At 39.5% G+C, this 27,587-nt stretch overlaps 1 protein-coding gene across 7 annotated transcripts in view; it reads left to right on the plus strand.

The window, feature by feature from the left end:
• MYO3A (myosin IIIA) overlaps window positions 1–27,587 on the plus strand; it is a 236,746-nt gene that overhangs the window by 37,034 nt on the left and 172,125 nt on the right. For 6 of the 7 annotated variants that reach the window (XR_004620761.1, XR_004620760.1, XM_034643926.1 and 3 more), the window contains exons 5-9: window positions 3,592–3,696; window positions 4,268–4,367; window positions 21,009–21,085; window positions 24,087–24,232; window positions 26,811–26,876. Coding sequence is in view for 5 of the 7 variants with exons in the window: in XM_034643926.1 (XP_034499817.1) it covers window positions 3,592–3,696; window positions 4,268–4,367; window positions 21,009–21,085; window positions 24,087–24,232; window positions 26,811–26,876 (494 nt within the window). In the remaining 2 variants the exon portion in view is untranslated. The remainder of the gene's footprint in view (window positions 1–3,591; window positions 3,697–4,267; window positions 4,368–21,008; window positions 21,086–24,086; window positions 24,233–26,810; window positions 26,877–27,587) is intronic. The other variant, XM_034643930.1, reaches the window with a different exon arrangement.

Below are 27,587 nucleotides of genomic sequence, written 5' to 3' on the forward strand. Positions count from 1 at the left end.
CAGAATTTCTGTTCTTCAATAGTCTCCTAAAAGGAGAAGCCACAGACTGGGAGAAAATACTTGCAAAACACCTGATAAAGGATTTGTATCCTAAATATATAAAGAACTCTCAAAATGCAATAATGAGAAAACAAATAACCAATAAATATTGAACAAAAAAATTGAATACTTTGCCAGAGAAAGCGTGTGAACAGAAAATAAGCACATGAAATGATGGTCAACATCATTAGTCATTAGGAAAATCCAAATTAAAATTATAATGAAATAACACTGCTATGCAAAATGGCTTTAAAAAACTTCATAATATCTGCTAGCAAGGATAGAAGGCGACTGGAATTCTCTTACACCACTAGTGGAATGCAGATTGGGATAGCTACTTTGAGACAAGAGTTTGGATGATGCTTAGAAGGTTAAACATACCACTCATAGGACTCAACAATCCCCTGTCTTAGGCATTTACCTAAGAGAAATGAAAAGTATATCCATGTAAGGACCTGTATGCAATGTTTACAATGGTTTTGCTCATAATTGCCCCAAATTGGAAATACCTCAAATATCTTTCAGTTACTGAATGAATAAACAAACAGTGGCTTATCTATTCAATGGAATACTCAGCATTAAAAAAGGAATGAACAGTGGGGTGCCTGGGTGGCTCAGTTGGTTGAGCATCCTACTCTTGATTTTGACTCAGGTCATGCTCTAAGGGTCTTGAGATTTAGCCCACATCAGTCTCTGCACTCAGTGTGGAGTCTGCTTGAGATTCTCTCTCCCTCTCCCTTTGCCCCTCTCCCTGTATATGCTCTCTCATGCTCGTTCTCTCTCTCTCTAAAAAAAAAAAAAAAGGAGCAAACAACATTAAAACATTAGAAAAGAAATATTCAACAACAGAGATGAATTTCAGATTCATTAGGTAAAGTCAAAGAAGCCAGATTCAGTGGGCTACAACCTATGACTCAGTTTCTGTGACAGTCTTGCAAAGGTGATACCATGGGGACAGAAAACAGATTACTGGCTTCCAGGGCCTAGGGAGGGGTTTGACTACAAAGAAACGCAAGGAAAATTTTTATGTCCTGGATGTGTTCCGTATCTTGATTGTGGTAGTGGTTATACGATGAATGCACTTGTCAAAACCAGAATTTCAGCTAAATTGGGTTAATTTTATCTTATGTAAATGTTTTTTACTTTAAAAAACAAAGTGAAGAATTCATTACAAAAAAACAAAGTGAAGAATTCATTACAAAAAATCCTAAAGTATTCTAAACTTTACTAGATGGTAAAAACAACTGTTTAAAATAAAAATTGACTACAGAAAGTGAAATTTGAACTGCTTAGTGTGAATTACAAGGTTACATTAGTTCTTCCTGTATTTCATTTTTTATTTCCTGCACATTCTTTAGGGTTCCTTTATCCTCCCTGTGTAACATTCCAGCTATTTCCTCTTACATTAACGTAACAGTCAGCCCCAGAAGATGCAGCCAAAAAGAAGCCACACTTTGGAGAAATTGGAAAGGACATTTGGTCTCCCCACAGTGATTTTTAGATATTTTAAAACTGGCCCTAAACTTGTTTTTTTGTTTTTGTTGGTTTTTTTTTTGTTGTTGTTTATTTGAGAGAGAGAGAGAGAGAGATAGAGAGAAAATGAGAGCAGGGGAGAGGCAGAAGGATGAGGAGAGAGGGAATCCTAAGCAGGTTCCATGCCTAGCACAGAGCCTGATGCTGGGCTTGATCTCACAACCCCAAGATCATGACCTGAGCCAAAATCAAGAGTGGGCACTTAACTGACTAAGCCACCCAGGCACCCCCCTAAAACTTGGCTCTTTGAGATAAGTGCCATGCAATTTAAAGAAATTTGAATTTCTTTTCAATTTTGAGTAATTTTTTGAACCAATCATGGTAGGCCACAGTGGGGGCAGCAAGAGTCTTCTGTTTTTCCAGCAAAATGGTGTTCCCCTCCTTGATGCAGAAGAAAATGCAGGTTTGGGGATGCTGGGGCTGTATCCACTTAATATAAGCTGAAAGAAGTTTTCTTTGAATGTAGAAAGACATCAGAGACAAATCGGTTAAGTGTGAAGATTCCATTCTAGAATCAGACCGTCCAAGCTCCTATCTTAGCTCTGTCACTACTGCATGATCTTTCGCCAGTTACCTTATCATTTTGTCTCACTTCCCCAATCTTTAATGTGGAAATGATAATACCTACTGAGGGAAGGGCGAGGTATAGAGATAACTCGTGTGAATGGATGAGAAATGTTTGTGGCACAAAGTATGCGCTCAACACGTATCTGAGCTATGATTACCTAATCCATAATGTATCAGAAGTGTCGGGCGTCCAATACAGTCGAAACCCCATGTTAGGAAAAAGTCTGGGAGAAAATGTGTTCAGTATTTCAAACTACGATGCCAGGAGCTTACGTCCTCTCACTCACTTTCTCAGCCTCTATTTAGGTTAGTAGAGTCAGGAAAATTATGGCTTTTAGCTCCCGGACACTGGTGGGTAACAAAGGAGGCGGGAGAGGAGGCTGAAAGGTCAGGGTAAGGGCCAAGGAAACCGTGGACCAGAGCCCCAGAGGAGAGTCAGGGCAGAGGTAGAGGCTGAAGGGTCAGAGATGAATAGATCAAGTACTCATGGGGTCCAAGCGTCACTGGAACCATTTACCTAATTATCGACCCTCTCATATTCCACTGTTAATACTGGTGCTTTTCTGTTCTGCAGATCTGCAACTCCTTTGAAAGTTTTCTGTGGCATTTAATGTTACCTAACTTTGGAGAACTTGCATGTGAAAAATCCCCTACCATGGTCTTCCCTTTTGTTTTTTCACTTAGGTTCCCCTACTTTCGTGGGGTTGGGGAGGGAGGAAGTTCAAAAGCCAGAGAAACATGGTATTTAAAACGGTTTTCTGGAATGTTATTTGTAGTCCTTATTTCAATGTATTCTGAAATTTTGCCAGAAAGCGGGCTTGTTTTTAAATGAATGCAAATATAGGGGCGCCTGGGTGACACAGCAGTTAAGCATCTGCCTTCGGCTCAGGGCGTGATCCCGGCGTTTCGGGATCGAGCCCCACATCAGGCTCCTCCGCTGTGAGCCTGCTTCTTCCTCTCCCACTCCCCCTGCTTGTGTTCCCTCTCTCTCTGGCTGTCTCTATCTCTGTTGAATAAATAAGTAAAATCTTTAAAAAAAAATAAATGAATGCAAATATAAAATAGTATATAGCCTTGTATTGAGGTCATGGAATCTTATTGCACTATTAATTAAACACTCAGAAATCAAGAATACTTTTTTTTTAAGCCCTAGATCCTAAAATTTGGGACTAATTTGTGGAATCATAATTATTATCCTTGAATTTAAAAATCAAGCCCAAGGCTTCCTCTAGATTCTCTAACAAGTAACCCATATGAAAACTGTGTTCTAGTAATTAATTGTGCATTAGTACAATTTACATGTTCATTTCATTTATGAAGCCATAAAGATTATGGGAGTAATCATTTGAAACAAAAAATCGGAACAATTTCAAAAAAATGTTTTAAAAACCTTTTAGAGCAAGTACTTAACATGTCATATCCATTTTAATATCTTGGAATATTCCTTTATAGCTGTGCAATGGAGGATCCGTGGCTGATCTTGTGAAGGGATTTCTGAAGAAGGGCAAAAGAATGAGTGAAACCATAATTGCCTATATTTTACGTGAAGCACTATTGGTAAGGCAATTTAAACTGTTCATGCATTAATTATGAGGCAGTCCTAGTTCGATAAAAAATGTGGATCCTAATTTTGGAAAAATATCACTACATTTGTATTGATTGGTGCAAGAGTATATGCAAAATCTGAAATGTTTAGTGTTACTAATTCCTTGTTTTATTAGAAACCTCCCTCCTTGCGTGTCAGCAGAACCCTGAGTTCTGATGTCCCACGTGTATTTCTGAGAATGATTGTGATGAAAGCAGATAATGTGTAATTTACTAATAGGTTTTTATTTGCCATTATTTAAAATAAGTGTACGGAATGTTTCATCCACTGAGATCAACATTTTCAGTGAAGTTTTTGATAAGAGGGAAGGGGATGCTCTAGTTTATTAATTTTTATAAAGTCCAAAGTGGAAATGAGGTACTTTGATTTGACTAATTCAATGTGAAACATTTTAGGAATGTTTGAATGTTAATTTTGACCAGTATTTCTGATCGATTTTGCACAAACGCATCCTTCCGAAAAATGTTATGTTTGTTTGATGGTTTCTTTAAAAGTGGCAGATGTATATTTCCCACCCCTTAGGGACTTCAGCATTTGCATAACAACAAAACCATCCACCGTGACATAAAAGGAAATAACATTCTGTTGACCACTGAGGGTGGAGTCAAACTGGTAGATTTTGGTAAGTGTGCTTGAAATGCGTGAGTTTGGGCTGCAAAATGAATAGTTATGATAACAGTTTGGTCATTTTCTGTCAGCCTCACTTTCTAAGCATTGAAAGTGGAGAAAAAATGGTATCCCACTGGGCTAAGAAAGTGCAGAGATTTTTTTTTTTTTTTGTAAGTTTGGTCAGTGAGAGATTCCCAGAAGAAAGGATGACTCTTTTCAAGCCCCTGAGCTTGTGCGTATCACATGACTGTAGCAGAATGTGTGGTTGATGCTTGAAAATAGACGGTACTCAGATGATTACACTAAGCCTCCGTGGTGGTCCCTTGGCCCTTATTAGTTGCTTTACAAATGGGCATGTGCCCAAATGCAGCATTTTGAGCCGTGAGGGGAAACCTTCAAAGGTCTCTGGGAAAATTGTTTCTGTCTTAAGAAGGAGGTGAAGAGAGGTGGTCTTTTTCTTTCTGTCTTATTGCCACACGTGAACGTGCTGCAGCCACGTTGCTCCTCCATCCTGATGCGCTCCATCCCGAGTGAGAACCACCCTGCGAGAGCCAGAGCTGAGAGGCAGGAAGAAGACGGTCCTCGATGGTAGAATTGAGCTGCTGAATCAATGAATTCTGGCTCCTGCCCCATCTCTGGACCTTTTGTCATGTGAAATAATAAATTTCCCTATTTGCTAAGCCAAATGGGTTTCTGTGTCATAGCCAAAGGCACTGTAACTGATTCCCCCCCGCCCCCCCCCCATCTGGGCAGTTATTCAACAGTATGACAGTGTCCTTCCATACCTCCTCTCGCTGGATTCCTGTGAAGCCACTACTCTCGGGACAGTGGGCCACATTATTCTAGAAGGTCTCAATGTCTAGTGTCCTTCAGTCACCTTTCCCTCGCTCTGACTGGGGAAGGTGTCCCTCCTTGTGCTTCTTTACCCTGTGTATTTCTCCCTTTTTGTGTTTATCACATAGGATTTTCATTATTTGGTACTTATCCTTTGATAAAAATACTTAGGTAGATAGACGGGGTCTTTCAGAGGTGGAATTTTGTCTTAACCCTTTTTGGTAGACCTAATGCTTTGGGTATAGTAGTTCAGTGAGAAATAGTTGAATGAATGAATATTACTTCATTTTGCATTTTGGAAACTGAAGCTTAGGGAAGGTGGAAATTAATTGAGTTTGATATCCAAGCGTGTAGCTCCCTAGTGATCTGGCTTACCCCAGGAATGAATTTCAGAGCATCTAGAGAGGAATGGATAAATTGCGTATCCTTCAAATAGCCATCCAGGTACCTTTTTCTTTTTTTTCACAGTTGAGGTTTTGAAAACTGCTGAGCAGCAGTGAGCTTGACAGTGAATTTCTGATGAACAACTGGGCTGCGGCTAGTCTGTGTTTCTGGTTGAGTTCAGCGCTGTGTGTTTGAACAATCCGGCTGGGTTAGGGTGCTAATAACAACTTGTGTGTCAAGTGGAAAACAACAACAGCAGAACACTTTTCATTGCCCCATAGGAAGGGTCATTCTCTTCAGTCATGAAAGAAAAACTGGTAAACCAGTAGCTTTCAGAAATGCACCTTCCTGGGATACCCTCCAAAGTAGTCTAGATTAAAAACATATACCTAATAATTAATAGAGCGGCCTTTTATGTGATACCTTTGTAAATAATCGTAAGTTGGGAAACTGACAAAGTCAGGGCTTTGGTTTTAGATGATTTGAGTTACAGACTTTGTTTTCAGCAACAATTAGAAAAGAGAGCCAGTCACCTTCTCAGTGTGTTCACGGTGTCTGATACTAAAATGCTATTATTTCCATATAAGATAATGCTTATATTTCTGTTCCCCATGGTAAGAGGACTTGGATTTAGTTTGCCTAAAACGATTTGTAGGTTTCCAAATGAACTGAAACCTGGAGATGGAGATGGAGGTGTCTGCCTAGTGAAATTCCTCAAGGGCAGAAGGAGTCAGATGTGATAAGCCACAGCCTGAAGCATTAGACTGAAACCTGATGTCCTCATTTAATGTTGAAATCAAATGTGCAGGGATGGCTGAAGCTGGGAGTGAAGTGTTTTAGAATACATTTTATTTGCATTTCTCACCTCACAAGATCAATAGAAGCTCATTATTGGCTTCCGAAGGACTGTGCCCCGATGGCTACCAGTTCCTCAAAATGTCCAAATGGAATTTCACCACCTCAGCCATCCCCAGAAATCTGCTTCCTATGAAGAGTTTCTTGTCTTGGAACAAGTCACGGTCCTGTTTTGTTGCTTAAGTCAGAAATCTTAGGCCCGTCCCGAGTCTTCCTTTGTCTTTGCCTCCCACATCTACAACTAGTCCCAAAGCTCCAGTCTCTCTATTACACGAATCCCCAAACTCCATCTCTCCGGCTTCTCCCTCCTCCTGGCCGTCATCTCCGACCTGACCTCCTGCACTTCTGCTTCCCTGAAGCCCCTGCATTTAGTCTCCCTCCCTTCCTTCCAGTCTGTTCTCCACACTGCAGCTAGGGGGACCCTTTCGGAGAGCATAGCTGGTCCTGGCAGTCTTGCTCAGTATTCTGGTCAACGGCTTCCAGTTGTGTAAGCCTTTGTGTAAGCCCTTGTGTAAGCCTTTGCCTTATGATTCTTTGGGTCGCAAGACCCAGGCTATCTCTTGAGAAAGGTCTGTCTAAATTGATTTACCTTCTCTTTAGCATACAGAGAGGAAATTTCCAGGGATACACCAGAGGGTTTCACACAAGAGAGAACAGGAAGAAGAGCAAAACCTTTCCAAATTCTAGGGAGATTATGGAAAGATGCAGCCGAGAAAGAGGCAGGAGAGTGAGATGAGCTTTACAAAAGTGAAACTGACAGCGAGGGCAGGAAGAAGCTCTCACCCATACACTCCCTACGATTGCCGTTCATGTTCCAGAGAGGCCATCGCTGCAGACTGGAGCGAGCCATGTCCTTGTTTACACCTGGACGTGTAAAGTGATTCAGTAGAAGTACTCAACTCGAGCGCCCCCAAACCCTTCCCTTAGTGTCCAGAAGCCCCCAAAGTTACTGAGAATCAGGCAAGTTCCTAGAAAGGTTGCTCAGTATGGGCAGTGAGGGGCAGGGCAGACCAGCCAGGCCAGTTCTGAATAGGAGTCACAGGCAGACTTCAGAGTGTTCTCAGCTCCAGCTGAAGCCCGCATGAGCCCGAGTCTGCCCAGAGGAACTACAGGGAGCCCTGCCTGCATGAGGAGACTGGGCGGCATGCTCCGCTAACGCTGGCACCCAGCGTGGGAGGCCGGTAGGGTGCCTGGCAGCCAGGCAGACACATGGGCACTGGGCCTCAGCAGCTAGAGACCCACCACACCCAAGGACCCTCTTCTCCCTGCTGTAGGGTCTTATAAGCCATCCCTCATCTTGTACACACAATCCCGTCTTCAGGAGGGAGGAAGGAGAAGGGATGCCATCTGAGAGATGGAGCAGGCACTTGTATCCAAGAGAGACTGGACTCTATCTGAAAGGACTTTATGGGTTTATTAGATCTGACTAAGGTTTGCTACCCTCCCCGCCGGCAGGTAGGGGCATAAAGAGAGGCCATAGCAGAGGCAAATGGGAGAAACTACAGTTTCTCGGTGTATCTTAGTATAGTGTTATTAAATTTTGTGACCAGTTACAGACACGATGCTTTCCCTGCATAGAAACTTCTCTTCACCCCTACACCCAGCTACCTTCTGTGTGCCTGGCTGAGTACCTCCCCAGCCCCCATGCTCTGTTTAGCCAATCAGTTGTCACACTTGATTGTAATCATATGTTTAATTTAACTACCTTCCCTGCTAAGCTATAAGCTTCATGGTGACATGGTGTCTGTCCGGTCTAACACTTCGTCCCTAGAGCCAACCACGGTACCGACACCTTGAAAGTGCTCAATAAATACTCCCAGATGAATGAATGAATGAGAGGCAGGATTTTCCATAGGACATCAAAATGCTCACCTACAAGTAGGAAAAAGAATAGTCTCTTCCTCAGATGGTTGATTGCTGTGAAGAATAAATGGCATGATACATGCAAAGTACTTGGTCTAATTATTGACACTTTATCATTTGAAAAATTTGAGCCATTGGGACACCTGGGTGGCTCAGTCGGTTAAGCATCTGCCTTCGGCTCAGGTCGTGATCCCAGGGTCCTGGGATCGAGCCCCACATCGGGCTCCCTGCTCTGTGGGCAGCCTGCTTCTCCCTTTCCCTCTGTTGCTCTCCCTGCTGTGCTCTCTCTCTCTCTCTCCCTTACCATTATCATGAAATAGTATTCTCACCCTAGCTCAGTGTTATACACTTAGTAGGTAGTTGATAAATAGTAACTAAGTATTTTTAAAAGTAGTTGCTAAATACTGAAAATATGAGTTCCCCAAATAGCTTCTTTCCATTTCAAAAATAAAAAGTAGCCCTTTGCTAGAATAAATTTGGTATTATTTTAAGTATCAAGCTACTTAATTATATTAAAAATAAGATTCAATTTGCTAATGCTAGTTATGAATACAGCCTTTAAAAAAACCTTTTTGTTGTTGTTGTTAAATGCATATGTTTTTATAGAAATCCCCCGGACACCTCAGAACATAAAAAGACAAGGGAGCTTGTGAACGTTGTTAATGAAATACATTAGCAGTCACTGGTATGTAATCAATCAATAAATAATATGATCTCCCAGGAGGTAAACCCCTTTAGGCAAATCGACTAATGTCTGGAAAAGCAGTCCTTATGTGAACTGGAAAATGAAAGAGAGACTAAATTTGAAGGGCAGTTCTCAGTTCTCATTTCTATGGATTTCTCTCTGGGGAACTTAATTTCTAATAGGATAGTTAACATTTCAATACAGAAGTACAGAATGTACTTTTCGTGATTTATTTAGTCATTGTTCTTATGACAGAATATTTTATGGCTTTAAATCTCTTATTACCCACATGCCCAATTTTAGACCAAATCCCCGATGAGTAATGTAGGTCAAAGAGAAGTTGTGATTTATTTATTAATAACCCACTTTTAGCATCAAGTGAGGCAGCCATACCTGAACTTAAAAACTGTGAAGTTCCTTTCATTCCTTCCTTTCTTCCCAAATAATTCAGAATAAAAGCCTTTGGCGGGGTGGGGGGTGGGCAGGGAGCAGACACAGGCGTACGGGGTGTGGCTCAGCATGTGTTTTGGGCCTGAAGGGGGCAAGAAAGGCATCCATGCTGGGATGGTGGTGGTAGTGGTGCTTGGCATGGACTGTTGAGTCCCCGAGTGGGACAAGGAGAGCATCTGTCTAGGGAGATGATGATGACCCCACATCAGGTTGTCAGAGTCTGAGCTAGGTAGGAAGGACATCTGTGTAGGGGTCAAGATGGAGACAAGAGATTGTTACCTAAAGGGGCATTAATGCCATCAGGAATATAATGAGAATAAGGGGAGCCAGTTTTCTTAATGTTAGAGAAAAGAATTACAAATATGGAAAGGAAGAAAACTGAACCCCCAGGGGTGGTACCTTGGAATCAGAGGTATCAGTGTGAACTCATGGTTTTCAATATATAGAGACAAATATAAAAATAAATATAATGGAATGTGCAAGTAGAGTGTGTGTGTGTGTGTGTGTGTGTGTGTGTGTACATGTTACTTAGCCATTTCCACTGAGAGGACCAGCAAACATTGATGCCCTAAGAGCAAGCCCATCAAGCACCTAGCTCTTGGTTTTTAAATATAATTCTCAACTAAGAGGAAGCCAAGATTCTTGGAGAAATGCTGATTTTTATTGGCTACAAGATGAACCTGGAACTTAATGTGCCAAAAAGGAAGGAAATATTAAAAGAATAATGGAGACATGTCAAAAGGACACAGAAGCCAAATTAAAGGAATTCTCATTGAGCAAATCTGGGAAAATTTGAGCATCAAAATAATGATAATAATGATAGTAATGATGGTAATCCATTGAACAAGATAGAAATCTATTAATCCATACTTGCATACTTACAAATATATAAATAAATGAATGGAAAGAAGCGAAAGCTTTTCTTTGCAGAAGAATGCCAACTAATAAATACAGAAGGAATAATGAAACTTTTTAAATTATCATTTAGCAATCATCATAGTAAAAATTAATTCACCCCAAAACTTCAGTGGATCCTAAACTAGTGTGTTAAGTTATTATTAGAAATAGGATATTTGTTCAAAATACTTCATAAAATACATAATTACAAAAGAAAAACAGAAACTGTACGGGAGGGGCACCTGGGTGGCTCAGTCAGTTAAGCGTTTGTCTTCGGCTCAGGTCATGATCCCAGGGTCCTGGGATCCAGGCCCATGTCTGCTGCTCCCCCTGCTTGTGCTCTCTCTCTTTCCGTCCAATAAATAAATAAAATCTTAAAAAAAAAAAAAAAGAAAAAGAAAAAAGAAAGAAAAAAACTTTACAGGACAGAAGCCTGACAGACAAAACTTAATCAGCTGACCAAAGTGAGCACAACCAGTAATGAGACAAGTGAAAATCACACACCATCTAGTAGGACGCAGTGGGATGCCCTCAGTATCACTTCCATGATACTGCCATCAAAAATATATTGTGAGGGAATATTTGACAAATCCCAATTCAGGAACATTCTACGAAATGTCATGGTCATAAAATTGAAGGAAAGATGAAAGAACTCCTCCAGATAGAAGGAGGCTTAAAAGACATGACAGCAAAATTCAACGCATGATCCTGGATTGGATCGTTTTGTTGTAAGGACAGATACATCTGGAACAACTGATGGATTTTGAAATGTATCAGTGTTAATCTTCTGACCTTGTTAGTTGTACAGTTGGTATGCAGGGGAATGTCCTTGTTTGTAGCCATCACACACTAAAGTCTGGGGGTGAAGGGGCATCCTGTGGCCTACTTACTTTTCAATGGTGAAGGAAAAATGTTATCTGTACCTCCCTTGCCAACTTTTCTCTAAGGTTGAAATTATATCAAAAAACTTTTTAAACTATGGACTAGAGTTGGAGATTTAGCATGGAAGTAGAAAGATGTTTCTATACATGTCCAAAGATATGATATATATGTATATAGATGTGTGTATGTTGGTGGTTAGGTGTTATGAATCTTGAAAATTTGAGACTTAGTGCTTTATAGAATGAAATAATGGAAAAAAATTAGGAGGAAGAACCATTTTTAAACGTTGGCAGAGCTTTAGAATTTTCTTACCTATACAAAAAAAACTAATATTTCACTCAGCTAGAATTTATTTTTGTACTTTGGGGAGGTGACCTTTATTTGAAAGAAAAGACATTTGTAATTCCTTCATTATTTACAACAGAACCTTGAATAAATGAACTGTTTCTTTTATAGCTTTGTGGTTCTAGCTGAACCTATAGGCTTACATATTCTAAACTGAACATTTTCCAAAGTTGAAGTAAGTTATTTAACATTACAGATAATGTTGTATGTCTCAGTCAACTGTCTTTTAGTTTTAAGGACAGGAAAACCAAACTAGCTCCAAAAAAGTAAAACACAAAGGGCAATCTCCTAGACAGGAAGAACAGGACGCAGAGGACTGGAACCAGCAGAAGAATGGGAGGCAAGAACCACAACCACTTGCTGCCTCTTGCTCTCTCCCTGGAGAAACCAAATTTCTCCTCTCTGTTCTCTCTGTTATCCACAGACCAGCCTCCGGAGTTTTCATGTTGCCCATCAAGGCTATTCAAAATAGCAGTCTCGGCCTTCTCAGCCTATATGATCTGTGGATCCAGTGCCAATAGCTAACCTGGCCTGGATTTTTAGCACCTCAAGGATAAAGGAATTTGGAGGAGGAGAAGGAGCTCAGGTGGACAAGCTGGGTCAGATATCCTCCTTCATTCAGTTAGCCAGGACCGGGAATGAGCTGACTTGGTATAAGCAAGCCTACCTGAGCCATCCCATTTTGCAAGTAGCTGTGAATAAAGAAAGATTTTTTTTAAGAGGGTCATGGACAAGGAAAGACGAAGATATTTTCAAAATATTCTAGATAATATGTTTTCTTAATGACGCGTGCTGCTCTGAGAGTTGGTCAAAATTTTAGTTTTTAATTGTTGAAATTAAATTACATGAAGTATACCTAAAAATTCTATTATGAAGTCAAGAATGGATTTCAGATGTTTTGAAAGAGTTTTTATTTGGTAACAGAGAAAAGAAAACTTTTTATCTAGGGATTTACCCAACATCAAAACAAACTAATTACCTCAATGCAGCTGTAGAAGCCTTAAGAAATACCAAGTATGCCTCTCCGTGGAATGGTGACTTCAGGTGAATCGAAGAGGACTTATATTTTTTAAGAATCACTTTTTTGCTCCCTCAGCCTTTCTTTCTTTCTTTTTCTTTCTTTCTTCTTTCTTCCTCCCTCCTTCTCTGCCTTCTCCCATTTCTTTCTTCCTTCCTTCCTTCCTTCTTTTTTTCTTTTTTATGGTGAGAGGCAGAGGGGAGCAGGAGAAGGAGAATCTTAAGCTGGGCGTGGAGACTGACACTGGGCTTGACCTCACAACCCTGAAATTATGACCTGAGCAGAAATCAAGAGTCTGTTGCTTAACTGACTGAGCCACACAGGCGCCCACAGTTGTTCTTATTACAAAGTAAGTGTTTTGGACAAAAATGATATGATCTTAGTCTGCAGCTCTAAAATTTCAATTCCGGAAAAGTTTTAAGCAAAAAGAAGATTTTTGTGGGGGAGCAGAAGACAGAACAATGGGAGAGGTGATTGGGAATGAAAGGTAATGAAAAAATAAGAGATCAGTGATGATGGTGCACCATAAATGAGGAATATTCTGTATCCAGTTGGCCCTTGAACAGCACAGGTTTGAACTGTGCAGATCCACTTATACACAGGTTATTTTTAATACAGCACAGTAATGTAAGTGTTATTTTCTGTGGTTTATGATCTTCTTTTTTTAAAAAAAAAGATTCAGTCTTTTTATTTGAGAGAGAGAGCATAAGCAGGAAGAGCAGAGGGAGAGGGAGAGAGATAATTCCCAGGAAGCTCCACGCTTAGCACAGAGCTGACGCATGGCTCAGTCCTAGGACCCCGAGATCATGACCTGAGCAGAGACCGAGAGTCAGTCACTTAACCAACTGAGCCACCCAGGCACCCTTGTGGTTTTCTTAATAACATCCTCTTTTCTCTAGCTTACTCTGTTGTACGAATACAGTACATAATATACAACATACAAAATGTGTGGTAATTAACTGTTTATGTTATCGGTAAGTTTTCCAGTCAACAGCAGGCTACCTAGTAGTTAAGTTTTTGGAGAGTCAAAAGTTATGTGCATGTTTTTGACTGTGTGTGGGCGGTTGGCACTCTTAGGCCCCACATTGTTCAAGGGTCAGCTGTACTCAGCTCTTTAACTGAGGTCCAGTCCTATACATATGTGCACACGTACAAAGTCATACATAATCAAATGACTCATGCATAATCAAATGACACATACAGCTCGAGGTGCATAGTTCCTCTGTTCAAAGTCAAGGAGAGTGCAGGGAGCAGTGTGATCTTGATGTCTTTAGAGAAAGCACTACACAATCTCCATTACAAGGTATGAGCTGAATATTTAAAAAAGGGAGGGGTGCATGGGTGGTGCAGTCATTAAGCGTCTGCCTTCGGCTCAGGGCGTGATCCCTAAGCGTCTGCCTTCGGCTCAGGGCGTGATCCCGGCGTTCTGGGATTGAGCCCCGCATCAGGCTTCTCCGCTGGGAGCCTGCTTCTTCCTCTCCCACTCCCCCTACATGTGTTCCCTCTCTCGCTGGCTGTCTCTGTCAAATAAATAAAATCTTAAAAAATAAAAAAGGGAAAGATCTAGGGCCAGGTAGACTGGAGAGAGGACAGATTTCCAAGGAAAATCACATTAGTATGGCTAGGCGAAGTGGTTGCACAGAATCACTTACCTTGTGTCATCTTATAGACTCACTGAAAGCTAAGGCTGGAGATAACCTTGAACGTCATTTGGTATATTAAATATGAGAATGTCAGGAGACCATTTTTGATATCCCTTATATGCAAAACATTATGTGAATATGAATTTCCTGATGAGAAAATATTAAAGCTTTCACAAAACTCAGTAAGTAGTTTGTGACCCCAAAATCATGAAGAATCATTGATTTATCCCAGTCTCCTAAACTAACAATGACAAAACAAAAGCCTGCCCACTGTGAGATGGATCTGAAAGGAAACTCATTGCCCACCTGACCTCTGTTAAGTCCCTACTCTGACTGGTGGAGCACAGTGACATTTGGGGTCTCCTGGAATTAGTGTTAATTCAGAACTAGCCTCTACAATCCCAGAAAAGTCTGATTATTTCCTTTTCCCCAGTGCACGGTCACCTTGGTAAAAGACCCTTGGTCCCTTTGGGGAAGGCTAGGAGGCAGTTTAACAGTGTAAATTTTTGGCAGTATACTGGGGTCCTTTCTCAAGGGGTGACCTCCCCTTCATTCAGGAGGTTCTGGGTCTGTAAATCAGCTCAAATTTTGGGATTGATGGAGGGGCCATGACTGTTTTGATGATTCAGGTTAGACTTTTGTTCATTTAACTTAGAACTGTTTTGTTTATTCAGATTAAAGTAAGAATTTAGAAGGCTCCCCATCTATTTCACTTCTCATAACAGCAAGATCAACTAGGCAACACCATAGGTCTTGCAATTCAGAGACTTCTGATTACTGCTTTGTCTCTGCTGCCCATTATGATAACTGTGCCCACCTTGCCCTTGGCCATTGAGGTCCGCCAGTTGGCCCCTGCCACTCTGTGATCCAATTACTCCCACTGCACTTAGCTTTCCTAATTCAGTGGCAGCAGTTCCTGTTGTAAGTTCTAGCCTACACGGAAGAGTGATAAATGAGCTCTCAAGGATGCTGGGGCTCCCCTCAAAAATGTGTTTCTCACAGGTATGTTGAAAAGCATGTCTTCTGGATGCTCCCTTGTTGGGTGAATAGATTTGAAATGAGCAATCTACTCTAACATTCCGGTGTTCCTAAGTCTTTGAATCTCTTCCTCTAGAATAAACCAGTACAATTCTGGTATTTCAAGTTCATTTACTAGGGCAACTTTTTGGTCCATGTCTGAGCCAACCAGCCAACCCTTTCTGACTTTCTAAGCTGCAATATTAAATGCAAAGTCTCTGCTTAATGGGTCCATATCAGCAAATTCAGCCCGATTCAAGTTTATGTTCCACCATTATCCCACACCCTTAATAAAGAGACTCTAGGTTTGGCTCTCAGTAATCTCAACTCTGCATCTACTGGAGAGAAGAGTCTCCTTCAGGGCTGACACAGAAGATTTCCCTGGAGCTGGGAATTTGTGCAGCACTGGAGCTGGGAATTTGAGTCCCTGAGCTCATCCTTTTTTCTCCCTCACTTGGTCCAGCGACATTAGTAGAAACCAGCCACTATCATTGTATTCATTAGTTTGACAAAATGTCCAAAGATACTGCCCTGAACCATGTCTCTGGTAAGTGTTTGAGTAGAAGTTTCCAGTGCCGATATTTTGAGTACCTCTGTTGCCACATCATGCCATGGGCTGTCAGTGTTCTTTACCACTGGAAATAGAACCATTAATGTCTCTGATCTAACCAAATTAGAAAGCCAATTCCAGAAACCGCAGAACCAATTTAGAAAACTCATCTTTAAGATTCTGCTCCTCTAAGAACCATTCTCAGTACCAAAATCTGTATCAGCCGGAGTTCTCCAGAGAAACAGAATTAACAGGATGTGGTGGGTGGGGTTGGGGGCTGGGAAGGAGACCGACTTTTAAGGAAATGGTTCATGTGACTATGGAGGCTTGGTGACTCCAAAATGTAATGTTAGGCTGGCAGGCTGAAGACCGAGGGAAAAGTTGCAGCTTGAGTCCAAAGGTGGTCTGCCAGCAGAAGCCCTTCTTACCCGGTGGAGGTCAGTCTTTGTTCTGTGAAGGCCCTTCGCTTACTGGCTGAGGCTTATCCACAGTACGGAGCATAATCCGCTTCAGTCACAGTTAATTTCGTCCGAAACACACCTTCACAGAAACATCCAGAGTAATGTTTGACCAAATATCTGGGTACCACGTCCAGATTAATCATCAGACTATCTTAACTTCATCAACAAAATGAGGATATTAGATGGTATCTTGTTGAAAAAAATCTGTATTTTTAGAATTTCAGTTCTCATTCCTGCGGTATGTTGTTCTTAGCAACAACAACAAAATCCCATGCTCTTCCCTTTGCCCTCTTTAGATGCCAGGGGTTTTGCGGTATGGTTATAGCAAATCGAGTTTCCTGAAGTTGTCTGGTCTGTTGGAACCACATAGGAAACCACATATTTAATGTTTGTTCTAACTCCCTAAGGCCCTCAGAGACCTCTTGACACAGTTTTCTCCCTAGAAACAGGACTTAAGCAATAGAGAACAGAGTTGCTGTACAACCTTCAAGCAGCCCAGGAAGCCTTATTGGAAGAACCTCAAAAAGCATGATAGTTCCAATATAATCAAAGCAAAGGGCTACAGAGTCATTATCATACACCTCCTTAATGTTCCCATGGCTTTGACTTTGAACGGATTATTGTTTTCTCCTCTAGCCTGTTTTCTGTTCAGCCCTGATCTCCCTCTGGCCTCCTGTTCCTTCCAATAGCCTCTCACTATCCCAACTTTCTGCCTGGAATTTTCCAGCCTTTTAGCATCTTCTCCCTTGAGATGCTTACATAACTGTTTATTTTGGTGACTTATTCCATTATTTCCTCTCTGGACAGGATGATTTTCCCTATCTTCTTTACTTTCTAAGGCTCCTGAACTCATAATTTGGATTCCTGTTGCCTTATAAAGTAATTTATGGCAATTGTTTTTAATAGAATTTTGCATTTTTCTACCTCCTTAGCTACTTTTCTTGTGAGAATTCATATCAAATAAAAATGCCATTTGTCCTCAGGAAACTTACTTTTCTCTCCAGCTGAAGTTTACTAACCTGAAAATGAACACGTTAGACTTTATGACCGTTAAGTTGCCTTCTAGCTCCAAAGCTATTTGGTTGCATTGGTAAAATGATGTTGAGGTTTAAGGACAATTGCAGAGAAACATTCAACACACGCATGAAATTTGGCAAATGCCTTCTTCTGTCACTCTTTCATAGTTGGGTATGTGTCTTGTTTTTAATCTGAAAATCATCCAGATTTTTAGACTCAAGGGTTTCTTTCTTTCTTTTTTTTTTTTTTAAAGATTTTATTTAAGTGGGGGGGGGTCCTGGGGGAGAGGGAGAAGCAGGCTCCCCGCTGAGCAGAGAGCCTGATGTGGGGCTCTATTCCAGGACCCTGGGATCATGACCTGAACTAAAGGCAGACGCTTCACCCGACAGAGCCACCCAGGGCCCCTGACTCAAGGGTTTCTTATTTTACCTAGTGGCATTGCTCCTTTTCCACTTATTTGTGACTTTTTGTTTTTCCTTCTTCATATTCTGGGCTACATTTTTCTTGTTTCCATACAGTTTATAGTTTTACAGTGTCTTTTTGACATATGGGAACCAGGTGTAAAACATTCTCTCTGCAGGATCCCAGAAGCCACTAAATGATATTTGAGACCACAAGAGCATTGTAATTCATTAGCCCCACATTCTGACCAGTGGTCTTTGAAGGCAGCATCAATACCGGGGTGCATGCAAGGCATCATTGGGATGCAGAAAAAAATTTTCATATCTAATTATGACATAGTAATAATACAGTTATTATTTAATCTCATCCTTTTTAATTATCTTTATGTGCTTCAGAATGCATTAATTAATATAGTAGTAAATATATGGAGAATATCTAGAGCTATATCTCTATTGAGTATGCTTGCTCAGAAGTTTCTTCCTCTTTGGGATGTGTGATTAAAGAGTTTGGAGGCCAAACGTTTGCCCCTAGAAAATTCTTAATCTCGTAGTAACATATAAATGTACTATAATCTTATATTAATATAAAACCTAATGACTCTTAGACTTTGTAAGCTTATTATTGACTATTTCCCTTATTTACTTGCTCCTTTATCTGTAAAATCATTTGGGTCTTGTATTAGTTAGAGTTAGAGTTCCTTGGTTGTAAGCAACAGAAATTAACTCTGACCAACTCAGGCAAGGATACTGAAAACAACAGTGACAGGCTTACAAAGTCAAGGGAGAAAGAAGCTGGGCCATCTGGCCTCCTAAGAATAGGGCTATGGCAGCCCTGGTTCTCAGGAGCAGCATCACCTGGACCCATCCTTAGAGCGCTGCCGTGGGATGACTCAGGTCTAATTACCATCCCCCAACCCAAGTGTCCACTCCACTCGAGATTCACATTTCCAAGAAAAAGAATCTGAATGGACTACCTTGGGTCACATATCACACCCTAAGAAACTTTTTTCCAGTATCTTTCCATGCATATTTATTTCCTGTGGAGTGTGGCAGGAAGGTCCTTCCCAACGATCCATGGTTATAAATTCAGGCACCAGGACATGACTACTTGCTAAGAAATGTCAACTCGAGTGACATAATCTTTTCTTCATATTCAAAAAGAGAATAAAAATATCACATGATTACTCTAAAAGGTCATTTTCCTACACGGAGCAAAACTTTTGATTTTTTTTATTACTTGGTTATGGTTTTTTTCCCCTTTCCCTTTGCATTTCAGTTAAATGACATTTGAATTCCTCAACTATCTTTATGAAAGTGAGACAAAAACATTCAACAAGGATCAGGTATAATGTAAATTTAAATAAATAAATAGAAACCCTTAGAATAAATCTTAGTAAATTTAGAATCAATTTTAAATTGAATTGATTTTAACATCCTGTGGGTCATCTGGGTGGCTTAGTTGGTTAAGCTTCTGACTTCGGCTCTGGTCCTGATCTCAGGGTCCTGGGATTGGACTGTATCTGGCTCCACGCTCAGCAGGGAGTCTGCTTGTCCCTCTCCCTCTCTCCCTCCCCCTCCCCCAACTCATGCTCACACGCATACGCGCTCTCTCTCTCAAATAAATAAAATCTTTTAAAAAAATCCATTTGCTTTTCCCACTTACATAAATAAATTACAATACTCTGATACTATTATAAAATCTAAGCTTAATCACGTCTACTTTTAATGTCTGGAAAAACACAATATGAAATATTTAGATTTAAATTTAATTTTTCTGAAGGTTGAGATGCCTGGAGTAGAGGTGGAGGTAGAGGGTGTATTCTGGAGAAATGTGCTATTAAGTGATGATGCTCTTTCTTCAGATTTACTGTTAGAAAATATTTAAGGGATAATCTTCAAGCACAAATTAGAAAATCTTCCTTGAATTTGGAAAACTATTTAGTGAGGATATTTTTTTTCTGTCAAATAATTAACTTTTTCAAAGGCAAAACTTGAAAGCCATAGATGAAGATTCTGTTTAGGACAGGATTTATACTTTGGTGGAATAGGTTAGGTCTTTGTGAGATGCACTTAATGTGGAGCTGAAACATACCCCTCTGCCCAAGTATATTCCACCAATATTTAAGCATATTTCCATCATCAAAATACCTTTTTGGCTGGATATGGCCATTGAGTTTCATGATAAATGTCAAATGCCGACTTGGAAGAATCAAATGTATCCAAGTTTAAATCTTACTTAATGCCTTTGTCCTACTTGACTTATAAATAGGTGGAGCCTAAAATAAGTGTGACACCTGGGAGGTACTTCTCAAAACAGGGCAATCAGGGGTCACTCAGTTGGTTAAGCGTCCGACTCTTGGTTTCAGCTCAGGTCATGATCTCAGGGTAGTAAGATCAAGTCCTGCATTGGGTTCTGTGCTCAACACAGAGTCTGCTGGAGATTCTCTCCCTCTGCCCCTCCCCCTGCTCCCCTCTCTCTCTCTAAAATAAATAAAATCTTCAAAACAGGGATATCAGGGAGTGGAAGCCCATGGTTTGGGTGTAACCCATCAAGTTCAGAACAGGTCAAGGGAAGAGCACTGGACAGCTAGAGGTAACCAGGTCTGCCTACATGAGGAACAGAAGTGTGAAATGCGAGGACAGACTTTACTCTTAATTTTTGTAAGGGTCAATTATGATTATATGTTACTAACCAGGTGTAATTTATGGGATGACATGATTGAAATATTTGGTTACACCTCTTCATTGTAGTCCTTCCTTCTTTAATCTCTCTAAAGGAAAGAACTGATTGTATTTGTATTGTTGGATTAAATAAATGCTGTTAATTTGAAACTTCTAGACAGATGGGATTTGTCCAAAGTTTCCATGTGATGGAAAATAATATTATTCACATTCACAAATAACCTACTATGTGCATACCACCATAGAAATATTCTCGAATTCATCAGACTTTGGTAGTGGTCAGAGGAAGGAAGAGGGAGGGGAGGAGGCATATCATTCAAGTAACAATTATATGCCAAAGTATGTAATACAGACAGTTAAAAATGTAGAAGGTCAAAAAATAGAGATTAGTATGATCAGGAGCAGATTAACTGTCAGCATAGGGGAATAAAATTTGAAATGGGGCATTTAAGATGGAGACATTTGGTTATGAGAAACAGAAAATTAGAGGACCATTCTATATTTTGGCTATGATGAAATCCTGACTTAGGATATTTTAATGTGAAGTTCAAGTCCCATGGCAGCATTAAGGGAACAGAATTTTAATAGTTTGTAAGCAAATTTGTTGCGATTGTAGTCTCTTTGCATGAGTAATTAATACAAGAATTGAAGTCTTGTGTCTTTCTTTCAGGTGTGTCTGCACAGCTCACCAGTACTCGATACCGTCGGAATACATCTGTAGGAACGCCATTTTGGATGGCTCCTGAGGTCAGATAGTTTTGGGAGGGGCAAATGTAATATTTGATCTTTCCTGACTTTCCTTTTCATGCATACTCTATCTCCATATGTGTTTTGGAAGGTACTAGAAGAAAATGTCAGTTGTGTTGTTTTTATGCAAAATTTTTGCATGTGTGAGAAGGAACGTGGGAGGTGCTCAATACATGGACTGTGAATGAGCATGTGAATAAATGAAGGCTTGAATGAATGAATCAGATGAGGTAAAGAGACACAGCTTGCAGCCTTAATTTTCTAGTAAATTTGCTTTTAATCCCAGCATGTATCTATATTATTGATATTTAGATTCTGGTTTTACATTATAGTAGAAATATTATGAAAATCCCTAGCCTTTGTTTAAGATCAGATTTTTGCTGATTAACCTGTATCACAGGTTCCTACATTGAGTCAGTCCTGCTTGGGGGCAATGCTCAGCTTGAGCAGACTCTTTTCAAGCCATTACCTTTGGGAAGTTGTGGATAAACTGCCAAAATTGCTGAAGGAAAAATTTTTTTAGAATCCCATCTTCTCTCCACAGCCACTGTTAATGCCTTTAATCTTTTTAATTATGTTTATCAGTAAAGAACACTTATGTTCGAAAATCTCTCTTCAACCCCTGGGAAAGGTTCTGCTATTTATTTACCATTTTCCAGGGAGTGAAAGGAGGGAGTGGTTCAAATACTATACTAATATTGCAAAATCTTAGAATGAAATGTGTTTGGGGATTAAACTCTTGTGTGCTGCTTCTATTTTAATACTAATTCAATTAGCACTTGCAAAAAGTGAAATGTAAATGGATTATAAAACAACATAGAGAAAGGATACATTATCTTAAGAATCTTTTAAAAACTCCAATGGATTCAAAAACTTTTTTTAAAGATTTCATTTATTTATTAGAGAGAGAGAGAACAAATGGGAACAGCAGGCAGAGGGAGCGGAGAGGCCTACTCCCCTCTGAGCAGGGAGCCCTACATGGGGCTGGATCCCAGGACCCTGGGATCATGACCTGAGCCGAACAAAGGCAGATGCTTAACCAACTGAGCCAGCCAGGTGCTCTGGATTCAAAAACTTTTAAACAGGGTGTACTCTTGGAATAAAAATAGGAAGTATAGTCATATAAACAAAACCAAAATTGAATAAGAGAATCTCAAGCGAGAGTTTCTTCAGTTTGTTCTGATATATTACTAGCATTTTAAAAGCTTATGGAAAAAATTTAAATGTGAGAAATTAATAAAATACAGGGATAATATTAAACAGTGCAGCTTATTTATGTTTATTAATAATATAAGTACTATAATATGTAATAATTGTGTTATTACTTGATTAATATTAAATAATTAATAGCCTAGCTTTATATTTTCCGTGTTAGAGTAACAAAGCCATTGTTACGTGTTTAAGTTTGCTTTTATTAAAAAAGCAATTTTGATTAGTAGATCTTGGAACCAGTCTCTGAGTAAAAGAAAGTATTTTTATCTACCTAAAATTTAATTACCATAGTATTAAGTGAGTTAATAATTAAAATTGACACTCCTTAATATGCAATTACCAGACTGTCATTTTACTGATAAGTCATTATTTATTAGTAAGCCTCTAATAGCACAAACTGGGTTTGAAAGTGCTTTTCTGCTTAACAAACCAGTGGATGTTACCTAAAGAAGAAAGGTTCACTGTGGTCTTTTCAAGCTATTATTTAAATATGTGTATGTTCCAGATTTTGTGCATATTATACTTATTTTTCTGCAATAAACATTTGCCAACTTACGAATGATTGGCAGTATTTCAATAAATTTCCGCTTATCTATAACTGTTGAAGTATATATATTTTGAATAAACAGCTCTCTAGCTTGTGAAGGCATGGCATATGTACCAGCTCTATATTATTAATGACAAATCTCTTAGAATTAGAAAGCAGCAAGGTAAATAAAATTTAATATATTCTCCATAACTAATGGTATAGAATTATCTCAGTGTTTTTAGGGCCTTAGAGGCAAGATTGTTCAATTATCAGTTGAACAGTGAAATTATTTGATATTTTTAATTTAAATTCTAGTTCAGAGGTAGCATTTATTGGTTACATAAAATTGTCCTTCCCAGACTAGAGTCTGCGTGTGTCTGGATGAAAGGGACAAGGGAAATAGTGACTGTGGTAGGTGACCATATCAGTTTTACAAACCATGACACTTTGCAGAGAAAAAGGGTATGGTGTTTATAATAACTCCAGGAAAGCATAAACTAAGGATGTCTTAGATAAATTGGAGCATAAATTCACCCAGCCTTTGGCAAGATATTTCTAGACCACATGTATGAAGTCATTAAATAACGAAAAAAATTGGTGGGGCAAAATATATTTTTATACTAAGGAAGACAAAGAGACAAAACAGAACAGAAAATTTATTATGAATGTGTTTTTTAATTTTTAACAGCTTTATGGAGATATAATTCATATACCAAAGAATTAACTCATTTGATATGTACAATTTAATGATTTTTAGATGTATGTTCACGGGGTTGTGCATCCATCATCACGGTCTAATTTTAGAGGATTTTCTTTCCCCCTAAAATAAACCCCTTACTCGTTAACAGTCACTCCCCATCTCTTCCCAAGTTTCCTACACTAGGCAAACTCTAATCAGCTTTTTGTCTATGGAATTGCCTATTCTGGACAGTTTGTGTATATGGAATCATACAATATGTGGCCTTTGTGTCTGGCTTCTTTCTCTTCGTGTTTATGCATGTTGTAGCTTATATCAATAGTCCGTTCCTTTTGATGGCTGAATAATATTCCATTTTAAGTTTACACAATTTTTCTTCATCCATCACCAGTTGATGGACATTTGGGTTGTTTCCATGTTGGGGTTATTATGACTAAAACTGTGAATATTTGTCACATGAATGTTTAATACAAAACTTGGGACTTTTATGCTTGCTTTTGCTACAATACTTGCTAAAGTCACAAACTTCATCCTTTTTTTTTTTTTTTTTCATTTTCTGCTAGGTGATTGCATGTGAACAGCAATTGGATACCACTTATGATGCCAGGTGTGACACATGGTCCCTGGGGATCACAGCCATCGAGCTAGGGGACGGAGATCCTCCATTAGCCGACCTGCATCCCATGAGAGCGCTCTTCAAAATACCAAGGTCAGAGGACTAATACGGAGCATAGTGTTTGTGGCCCATCTTTCTTCCTCCAGCCAGTGGGCGCTCATCAGGGAAATATTCAATATATGTCAGCAAGATGGGAGCACAGTGGCCTGGAATATCTTTCTGCCTCCTCTGAGACACTATATTTATTCAGCGGCTTCATTTCCCTGGTTTAAGTAACAGCTTTCTCTTGATGCTCAGTGTGTCTTCCTTTTGCAAGGATTTGAGCTCTAAGAGCAGCAGTTCCTCCCACTCTTTATCCACTCCCAAATTTGTCAGTAAGGCCCTGGGCCATAGTCGGTGCCTCCGTGATTGACTTTGCTTCACTCTATCAATCCCATGATTTTTTTCTACTACTTGCTAAGACTTCTCTTTGGAGGTTTAAAATGATATTATTAAGAAAATTACACACAAAATTTACCGATACAATAGCAATGGCTTTAAATATGTTAGTATTTGAACATATTCATATAAAACAGTAAACTTAGAATAATCTCTTTGGAGCCATGAAAGCAGTTTCCTATCTGTGTAGACTCTTCCCCTTCAGTGTGTATATTGACAAACTTTGCCCTGTCTATCCTGTTACTAATTAAATACTAATTTATAGATGTTTTGGTTAGTTCCTAAATATTTCAGAAAACTGATGTGAAAAGACTGCCTATTTTTATGATTCATGTGCTCTCTTCTGAGGACTGTCTAAAGGATCGTGCCTGGGACCATAGTCCCAGTGGAATGCACCCCCAGGGCCTGGGGTGACGGGGTCCAGGGCAGTGGTAGGGTGGTAAGTTATATAGTTTTATTAAACAAATTTTGTCATCCTAGTGCCTATAGTACATAGAATCATAAACAAAGCCCTGGGGGACAGTTCTCCAGTCCTGAAGAAATAATGCCAATATATTGTATTCATGTCTAAATGGGTCCATTTGGAATATTTAGCATGTATTTAAATTAGTTAGATGACCAAAGAATTTGAATGTATTTTTCATCTTTTGTTTGAACTTCCTGTCTGATATATATGTTCTGAATTATGCTTTTATCATCCTTTACATAACAATTTCGATGTCTATCTCAGGTCTAGTTATTTGTAAAAATGCTGCTTATTTGTTAAGTGGGGAAATATGATTACAAAGAAGAACAGAAAACCTGCCCTATATCAGGTCTAAGACATTGCATTAAATTTGAGGAAAACAGAAAAAAATCTACGTTTCCTAACTCCTACTGTCACTCTGTCTGTAAGCTGAATGTACTCCCTGAGCCATTTTAATTATGGCTTAAAATACCAGAGTTAGTGGGGCGTTGTTATTCTTGGTGATGATGCCAAATGGACAAGGAATGACCCCATTGATGTTTCTTGGACCTGTGAGCAAGGTGCTTCTGGAAACTCTTGTTTATTTCTTCTTACTTCTGCCACCAGTATATCTCTAGCATTAAGGTCTTAGAACACTAACTGTAGAAATAATTAGAAAAAAAAATATGGGATTTGAAAAGCTACCCTGTTCTGAGTGTTCTAAAATCATCAAAATTTTGTTATACTCAAAGCAAGCCAATAAATCTCTTAGAAAGGAAATTTTCAGGAGGACGAGAAACAAAGCAAGACTACTGGGGAAGAGAATTACTTCTTTTAATGTGCAAATCAGCAACCTTCAAATAGTCCTGAGAATTGTACAATGAGCTCTAGGCGTGATCTAGGGTAGATGAGTGGCTGCACTTTTCTTTAATGAGCCTTTACAAACTGTACACTAATTTCATTATAAGCTATTTAAGGAGTAATGCAGAACTGAAGACAAAGTGTTTCCATCCCACTAATGAAAACAAAGAGCTGTTAGGATTAGTGGAAAGCAGTATTTCAGCAAATTCAACCATCATGGTTGATCAATGCTGCTTGATTACAGACTTAGATCAGCTTCATTTCCAAGGGATGTGCCTTTGTATTCATGAACATGCCAAAGAAGAACAAGATTTGTTTGGCCTAAAAATAAAGGCAACTAATAACACACTCTTTTAAGTGGCATTCAGAGCTTTCCAGCTAATCATATTTTCCAGTTCCTTACTTTCATAACCTTGTTTCCAGCAACAACAGAACAATGCCTGACAGCATTCTGCTGGGTCCCTTCTGCTAGTTTCCCTCGTATTCTGAATGATACACCTTTCAGATCACCTCTATACCCTGGATATTCCTCAGACGCTTCTGCAGGATTCAAAGTAAAATACATACATACATACATACATACATACATTCATTCATTCATTCCCCAGTTTTCGCTGTTTCTGTTTTGCCAAGTATTGATGTTTCCCCCTAGGGCACTCAGGTAAAAGCAAAAAGGTTCCTTAAAAGAAAAAAAATTATCAGAAAAATTGAGTCCTATATTAAGCGCTTTCCGAGAAACAAGGAAGCTGTCATTTTATATGAAAAATGATTAATAACTAATTATCTGTCTTTGAATCGGGAAATTGTGGTCATGCTTGATTATGGCTGACAGAACCTCTGATCACACTTGTGCTGTCGTCTGTCCAGCTCTGATTTTGCGCTGACTGACCAATGTGCATAATCCAACTTTGATTCTTCTTTTTCCAGGAATCCACCCCCCAAACTAAGGCAGCCTGAGATATGGTCAGCAGAATTCAATGACTTCATTAGCAAGTGAGTAACGGTAGAGTCTTTTAAAAAACCAGATACCATTCTGCTAGAACTTTGAAATGTGCCTTTTGTAACACTTCTGAATCTCCTCCTTATTTCTTATCTATTGAACAGCCCCAGAGGGTTTCTGTGATTGTCTTCAAAACCAGCATTTTTACTATCTTCTGAATGTTCAGTGAATCCATTATTGCTCAAATAACGATCTTAGGGTCATGTTCATTTGCTTAAAGAGAGCTATGCTTCTGAGATTGCTTCATGGCCCATGAACACATCCTTCTGTCCACCTGCCTTTTGTAAGCTACGCCCTCCCATCTCCTACCTCCTCACCCGCCATGGGTTCAATGTGCTATTTTTAACCCTTCGTTTATCTGTATCACTCATTTCTGTTGCAGTCAGGGAATTTTCATTGCAGTCGGTGAATCATAATTGTATCGATAAAATGCTTGTGTATTTGAAATTCAGTGAATATTTTTAATTTGACAAAGATTTAGCACAAGTGCAGCAGCTCTGGACAATTGACTGGAAGATATGAGTCAACAGTTTCTGAGTATCTGCCCCACAAACCTGTTTTCACAATCTTACTATGTCCCTACCATAAACAATAATAATAATAATAATAATAATAATAATAAATAAGGTAAGGGATGACCCCAGGTTGTAAATGGGAGACAGGGGGCATTAAGATTACATATGTCAGGGGGTCCCTGGGGGGGC

Source organism: Ailuropoda melanoleuca, chromosome 15 (assembly GCF_002007445.2).
Source record: "Ailuropoda melanoleuca isolate Jingjing chromosome 15, ASM200744v2, whole genome shotgun sequence".
In the NCBI taxonomy this organism is placed as follows: domain Eukaryota; kingdom Metazoa; phylum Chordata; class Mammalia; order Carnivora; family Ursidae; genus Ailuropoda; species Ailuropoda melanoleuca.